Here is an 8,199-nt window from a genome sequence, read left to right on the forward strand (position 1 = left end):
CTGCTTTCATAAATCTTTTTGTCGAGTTTACCCTCTGCTTTTATATATTCGTGCAGACAATACAGAAAGATCAATCTGCACTCATTTTTCTCTGCTAATTTATCGCGGAGGTCCTTGAGGAACCTAAACTACAGGCAAGCACCGTAATGAGGAAAGCTCTCCTAGTAATAAACGGTATCGTCCTAGCTATAGGGAAATGCGGCGGTCCACTTCTGATGCGCGCCTACTTCATCCATGGTGGGAAACGATTCTGGTTCTCGAGCTGGCTCACAACTGGTGGTTGGCCCATCATCCTTTTCCCCATCGCCTGTGCTTACATGTACCGTCGCAGGACCGAACCCACATCAAAAAACAAGCTTTTCCTCATGAGACCTCCCTTGTTCGTTGCCTCCGCAGTCATCGGAATTCTTACAGGCGTTGACGACTACCTCTACTCCTATGGCGTGGCCCTGCTCCCCGTTTCAACTTGTTCTATAGTCATTGCCTCGCAGCTGGCTTTCACAGCAGCGTTTGCTTTCATTTTGGTGAAGCAAAAGTTCACTTCTTATTCCGTAAACGCTGTGTTTTTGTTAACTGTAGGAGCAGGTGTTCTAGCTTTACGAGCGAGCAGTGACCGGCCTGATACTGAATCAAACAGGAAATACGCTTTAGGGTTTATAATGACTCTGGCTGCAGCGGCCTTGTATGGATTTGTTTTGCCCCTGGTGGAGTTAATGTACAAGAAGACAAAGCAAGAAATGAGCTACGCCCTTGTCATGGAGATTGAGATGGTGAATTGTTTGTTTGCTACTGGTTTTTGCACTGTTGGGATGCTGGTTAACAACGATTTCAAGGTCTGTCTTTTTCTTGCTCCTAATTATTAGCCAAAATAAGTGTAATATTCCATCTAATGATGACAAAGATACAAGTTTTGCTTAATTACTCTTCTCTCTCTCAAAGCCACTTAATTTTACAAACTAGCTAATGATCTTTTCTAGGTTTTCAAAAAGACCCTTTTTGGACTGTAAACTAAAAGCCAACTTTATCAAACTTGATCATGAAAGACATGATACTGATTCTGAAGAGTCATACGCTGAAATGAAAAGTATTTTCTGTTATTCTAAGCTATGACCAACATTGGAATGTTATACCTTGTAGGTAATTCCAAGGGAAGCAAGGGAATTCGACCTTGGGGAAACAAAGTATTATGTTGTTGCGATTTGGAGTGCAATAATATGGCAGTTTTTCTTCTTGGGAGCAACAGGAGTAATCTTTTGTGCTTCATCCTTGGTATCGGGTATTATAATTGCGGTTGTATTACCTGTAATAGAGATTCTGGCAGTAATTTTCTACAAAGAAAATTTTCAAGCAGAGAAGGGTGTAGCTCTTGCACTCTCAGTCTGGGGCTTCATTTCATACTTTTATGGTGAGATGAAGCAAAGCAAGAAAAAGATATCAACTCCTGAAACAGAAATGCCACCAGAGCCCAATCATATGGAAAGTGCTTAAAAAATATTGACGATCCGAGCAATTCCAAGCTCGCTTGGCTGATGCTCGGAATATTGCTCCTGCAAATTTGTGCGAAAGAAGCAAGAAATATTTACTAGTTAGATTTTTTAAAGACAAAGCGCCAGCAGCTCAACTACTGTCTTCTGTTTAACCAAAACCAATGAATCCAACAAATGTTCCAAGTACATATAAGCAAAGAAGAACAATCACCCAGGCCCGAATGTCCTTCGTATGATTACTAGTTAGATAATAAGAAATATCCTTTGTACGTATGTTATTGTAAGGGTGTTCTATATATAAATCATGAATGTCTTATATTTTCTTATGCATGTATGTGTGTGCTCTTATTCTTTTAACGTTTTCTTGCTTATGCTTAGATTAACATTCAAATCGAAATGAAAACAGTTATTAAGAAACTATTACCATGTCAATTTGTTAGATAATTAATTGATATGCGGGCTATTTCTTCATTTATGTCCCCATAGCATCAATGCCCCTGTATAAGATCAATCAAAAACCTCTTTAGTACGTATGCCTCTTAGAAAGTAAAACAAGAATTTCAGTCACAAATTCAAGTGGCCGACCAAGCTCGAGGAAAAAGTTGTAGCATCTCCTAACAGCCACTACACTCTCAAATCATCCTATACTCTGAGAAACGTTGTGCTATAATCATGTGGACTATAATATAATGCCATTAAAATGCCCTCGAGCGGTTGCAAGGGAAGAGCTGCATTTATTTATTTATTTATTTATCAGTAAACTAAAATCTGCAGGAGAATTGAAGTAAAATGAAAATGTACCTTTTCATTTATTGTATTGATGAAAAAATTAGAAGCTATAGTAAGACCAAAACTGGGACAAAAAAGAAGCATTTTTTCTGGTGCCCAAGCAATTGGTTAGCAAGAGGGTTGAGGCCTCTGGAAAGAGAACAGTCCCCAAGAACAGCGGGGGCATATCCTATATCGTCCAAAACAACCTTTTAGTAATGATATGCTTTGAATAAAATGAGAATTCTACACGTGCCATACAAAACAATCTTTTATTATAAAAAGGTCAAAGATAGAAAAGATACGGGTTCCGTTAAAGTATTAATGCCTTTTAATTCTACGACCAATAGAAACAGGTCTCTTCCATTTTTATTGGATAGACCCTTAAAAGTGTTAAAAGCCTAGCAGGCTAAATCAACATTACGAGTGTTGATGAACTGGACCTGTTGGAATTTCAGATCATGAGCATGTAAGAGAGTGGGTATCGGACAATTCCAAAGGTGCCAAGGAATCAAACAATTCCAAACGTGTTAAAGCATCTAATTATTCCAATCCTTAATATTCACAATTATTGTGGCAAGTTAAACTATTTTCATTTCATTTTTTATGTTATTTTGAAACGACGTTTTATAATCATTGAAAGGCTTGTTTCTCATGACTACATACATATATAGTATTCATATTTAGATACACATATGCATTCAAAACACTTTCCTTCAAAACCTTTGGCATTAAACATATCCAATCAATAATTCATAATTTCATACTTTTTCAAGTTTCTAAGACATGCTTAATTATATCCAAAATAATTTTAAAACATGTATTTACTTACAATACTTTTCGAACACTTTCAACTTATCAAACCTCGCTTAACACGACAAGTTAGAACATTCAACAGCACCTAATTGAACAAGCAATCATTAATATCACCATAATTACTTTTAGAAAATCATAATAAATAAATACACATTTTCAATCTTATCTCATTTTCACTTATTTCTAATAATTTTCATCAATTTCTCTTCCAAACTTCATTCCCATTAAATAAACAACTTACTTTACCTATTATTTTTCCTCGATAAGCTTTGTAATGGAAGAATCTAGCTAAATTATAAACATTTAATCAAAAATTTTGGTTTAAAAGAGAAGAGCTAATATCAGAAATACCAATATTTTTAAAGTTGATATCCTTACTCTTAACGGTTAGAATCTAATACTCTGTTCTGCTGTTGCTGTGTACAATTGGGAATCTAGTATTCAATATACCAGTATGTATAGGCGTTGGGCAATCAGCATAATGCCTTATGTTTTTCAGCTTTATGAGGTGATAAGACGGCAGGTCGCTTTGCCACTCTTTTGTTTTCCTCTAGGAATCTGGGTTACCAAGCCACATGCATAGTTAATTAATTCTGTAAGTTCCCCTATTACACAATTATTGTATCAATTTATAATTTATGATGAGTTCAATTTATTTTCATCTTTATGAAAAAGTTTATTGATCCTCCTGGTCCTCGACCTCTGGGGCATTTTGATGTTGTGCTTAACAAACATTCAAACATTGATGGTCTTGTTCCGAGACAAAACTATGTAAACTTTTTTTGTCCATTTCGTCTCACCCTCGCTTGGCTCTTTTCACTTACTGATTCATAAACCTTCTTCCTGACTCTCGATGATTTTTGTATGATGATTGGGAGGTGATCTTTCCAGCCCTGATTAATGAAATCCTCTCATTATGCTTTTCAAAAAAAAAAGAAAAAGAATCGATCTGTCCTTTTGTCACACACTTGGACACAAACCTGCTTTCATATATCTTTTCGTCGAGTTTGCTCTCTGCTTTCATATATACGTACAGACAATAGAGAAAGATCACTCTGCACTCACTTTGATAAAATATTGGGTATCTTGTGATTCTTTCGTATTAGATAACGTAGCTGTACATTAAGTGTTGAAAGTTCATTATGAGTAGAGCTTATTATAGGGTTTATACCTCAGACTCATGTCTATATATGGACTGTACAGATTCATTGATGAGTACCACTGAAAAATATTTTCTCATGCTCTAAATTTTCAAGACATTTTTCTCTGCTAATTAATCATCGAGGTCTTTGAGGAACCTAAACTATAGGCAAGGGCGGAGTTAGTCAAATTTTATTGGGAGGCCAAACACAATTAAATAAGACTTAAAATTTTTTAAAACTAATAAGTTATATTCAATCAATAATAAAAATATTGATAATAGATATATAAAACTATAATTTATAAAATATAAATAGTTAAAAACAATATATAAGATTAATAATTTTTTTATATAATCAGAATTATTAAAATACTACATGTTCAAGAGAATTTCATTTTAACTAAATATAAAATGTAAAGCATATAAAAAAAATATACTCAAGTTAATTTCCTCTTACATAATTAGGATTAATAAAAAAAATGATACGTTGATGAAATTTTAAGTAACAATGTAATATTACAATTTTTATTTGAGAACTATATAATAATTTATAAATTTTTAAAAATTAAAATCTTAGAAAATAAAATTTATGTAATATAAAAAAAAAGAACATAACAAGTAGAAGATAGATACCACATATTACATAACAAAAAAAAAAAGAAAAAGAATATAGTTAATGGTCTATAGAAATTTGAGAAAGAATATTTATAAAAACTTATAACATATGAACAAATAAACTAAAAATGAAAAAAATAAACAAATATAAATAAAAATAATAATATAAATTAAAAAAATTTAAAATTGAGTGAGATAAGTGAAATCATTTTATTATTTATTATTTATATTAATTATTAAATAAAACATTATTTTGAGGGAGCTAGCAATAGAATATATAAAAAAATTTAAAAATTTTTATATGTTATGAAAAAAATTTTAAAAGTTTTGCGCCATCACATAAGGAGGCTCCGCCCCTGACTACAGGCAAGCACCGTACTGAGGAAAGCTCTCCTAGTAATAAACGGCATCGTCCTAACTATAGGCAACTGCGGCGGTCCATTTCTGATGCGCGCCTACTTCATCCATGGTGGGAAACGATTCTGGTTCTCGAGCTGGCTCACAACTGGTGGTTGGCCCATCATCCTTTCCCCATCGCCTGTGCTTACATGTACCGTCGCAGGACCGAACCCACATCAAAAAACAAGCTTTTCCTCATGAAACCTCCCTTGTTCATTGCCTCCGCAGTCATCGGAATTCTTACAGGCGTTGACGACTACCTCTACGCCTATGGAGTGGCCCTGCTCCCCGTTTCAACTTGTTCTCTAATCATTGCCTCGCAGCTGGCTTTCACAGCAGCGTTTGCTTTCATTTTGGTGAAGTAACGTTCACTTCTTATTCCGTAAACGCTGTGTTTTTGTTAACTGTAGGAGCAGGTGTTCTAGCTTTGCGAGCAAGCAGTGACCGGCCTGATAATGAATCAAACAGGAAATACGCTTTGGGGTTTATAATGACTCTGGCTGCAGCGGCCTTGTATGGATTTGTTTTGCCCCTGGTGGAGTTAATGTACAAGAAGACAAAGCAAGAAATGAGCTACGCCCTTGTCATGGAGATTGAGATGGTGAAGTGTTTGTTTGCTACTGTTTTTTGCACTGTTGGGATGCTGGTTATCAACGATTTCAAGGTCTGTCTTTTTCCTGCTCTTAATTATTTGCCAAAATAAGTGTAATATTCCATCTAATGATGACAAAGATACAAGTTTTGCTTAATTAATCTTCTCTCTCTCAAAGCCACTTAATTTTATAGACTAGCTAATGATCTTTTCTAGGTTTTCAAGAAGTCCCCTTTTGGACTGTAAACTGAAAGCCAACTTTATCAATCTTGATCACGATAGTAAGGGTTTTTAAAGACATGATACTGATTCTGAAGAGTCATATTCTGAAATGAAAAGTATTTTCTGTTATTCTAAGCTATGACCAACGTTGGAATGTTATACTTTGTAGGTAATTCCAAGGGAAGCAAGGGAATTCGAGCTTGGGGAAACAATGTATTATGTTGTTGCGATTTGGAGTGCAATAATATGGCATTTTTCTTCTTGGGAGCAATAGGAGTAATCTTTTGTGCTTCATCTTTGCTATCAGGTATTAAATTGCAGTTCTATTACCTGTAATAGAGATTCTGGCAGTAATTTTCTACAAAGAAAATTTTCAAGCAGAGAAGGGTGTAGCTCTTGCACTCAGAGTCTGGGGCTTTGTTTCATACTTTTATGGTGAGATGAAGCAAAGCAAGAAAAAGATATCAACTCCTGAAACAGAAATGCCACCAGATCCCAATCGTATGGAAAGTGCTTAAAAAATATTGACGATCCGAGCAATTCCAAGCTCGCTTGGCTAATGCTCGGAATATTGCTCCTGCAAATTTGTGCGAAAGAAGCAAGAAATATTTACTCGTTAGATTTTTTAAAGAAAAAGAACCAGCAGCTCAACTACTGTCTTCTGTTTAACCAAAACCAATGAATCCAACACATGTCCCAAGTACATATAAGCAAAGAAGAACAATCACCCAGGCCCGAATGTCCTTCGTATGATTACTAGTTAGATAATAAGAAATATCCTTTGTACGTATGTTCTTGTAAGGGTGTTCTATATATAAATCATGAATGTCTTATATTTTCGTATGCATGTATATGTGTACTGTTATTCTTTTAACGTTTTTTTGCTTATGCTTAGATTAACATTCAAATAGCAATGAAAACAGTCATTAAGAAACTATTACTATGTTAATTTGTTAGATAATTGATTGAAATGCGGGGCTATTTCTTCATTTATGTCCCCATAGCATCAATGTCCCTGTATAATATCAATCAAAAACCTCTTTGATATGCCTCTTAGAAAGTAAAACAACAATTTCAGTCACAAATTCAAGTGGCCGACCAAGCTCGAGGAAAAAGCTGTCAGCATCTCCTAACAGCCACTACACTCTCAAATCATCCTATACTCTGAGCGAGAAACGTTGTGCTACAATCATGTGGACTATAATATAATGCCATTAAAATGCCCTCGAGCGGTTGCAAGGGAAGAGCTGCATTTATTTATTTTTCAGCAAACTAATATCTGCAGAAGAATTGAAGAAAAAAGAAGAATATACAAGTAAAATGAAAATGTACCTTTTCATTTAGAGGCTATAATAAGACCAAAACTGGGACAATAACGAAGCATTTTTTTTGGTGCCCAAGTAATTGGTTAGCAAGAGGGTTGAAGCCTCTGGAAAGAGAACAATCCCCAAGAACAGCGGGGGCAAATCCCATATCCTCCAATATTGGCATGCATATCCTCATTGCTTTGAGTCAGTTTAGCCCACTGTCTTTTTCAGGAAGAGCAGGCTAAAGCTCAATCACAAATCTACTGTTGGGACTAAGTTGGTGTTTGAGACCAAGAGAAGGAAGATAATGCAGTGCAAGCCGCGTGGCGGTTCACGTTTGTCATTTGTCACCTTCCTCAGAAATTTGGACTCCGTCGGAGCTTTAAAGCAGAGCCAACTTCCAGGCCCATGGACGATCCTCCGGATGTTTATCAGTTTACGAAGTTATTCCACAAGGCTAAACCTAGAGTCCAAAACCATAGACTGATTTTGGGCTTTGGATTGGGTCGCCACTTCTACGTGATTAATTTGCCTATATATGTCTAAGGACGATACTTCTTATTTTGCACGTAAAATTATGATGATTTTATTATTATTGATTAGAAATTGGAGAATTCGATTTTTTTTTAATAAAAAGATAATGCATCAATTATTAAATTAAATGTCCACTCCTACAATATAAAGCGAATTGAAGGAAGAGTACAAAGAATAATAATGTAGATAAAATTTAGTCATTAATTCTTTTTTTTTTGAAAAGTTAGTCATTAATTCTTTAAATCAAATTCACAAAGTTTTCTATTAAAATCAATCAAATTAAAATTAAAATAAAAAAAATCTAAACCCATAATTGAA

At 34.8% G+C, this 8,199-nt stretch overlaps 1 protein-coding gene and 1 pseudogene across 1 annotated transcript; both read left to right on the plus strand.

Moving 5' to 3' along the window:
• Positions 108 to 1,757, plus strand: LOC108660443 (purine permease 1-like). Its single transcript, XM_018125636.1, has 2 exons — positions 108 to 833; positions 1,138 to 1,757. The coding sequence occupies exons 1-2, from the start codon at positions 147 to 149 to the stop codon at positions 1,486 to 1,488; spliced, it is 1,038 nt and encodes a 345-aa protein (XP_017981125.1). The 5' UTR covers positions 108 to 146; the 3' UTR covers positions 1,489 to 1,757.
• LOC18591757 lies at positions 3,526 to 6,579 on the plus strand (annotated as a pseudogene).

Source organism: Theobroma cacao, chromosome 8, assembly GCF_000208745.1.
Source record: "Theobroma cacao cultivar B97-61/B2 chromosome 8, Criollo_cocoa_genome_V2, whole genome shotgun sequence".
Taxonomy (NCBI): domain Eukaryota; kingdom Viridiplantae; phylum Streptophyta; class Magnoliopsida; order Malvales; family Malvaceae; genus Theobroma; species Theobroma cacao.

Bases quoted from the DNA above. Each gene is read 5' to 3' on its own strand.
- LOC108660443 (XM_018125636.1), top strand. From the start codon at position 147: ATGAGGAAAGCTCTCCTAGTAATAAACGGTATCGTCCTAGCTATAGGG. The intron at 834-1,137 runs GTCTGTCTTTTT...TATACCTTGTAG, and splicing joins TGGTTAACAACGATTTCAAG to GTAATTCCAAGGGAAGCAAG.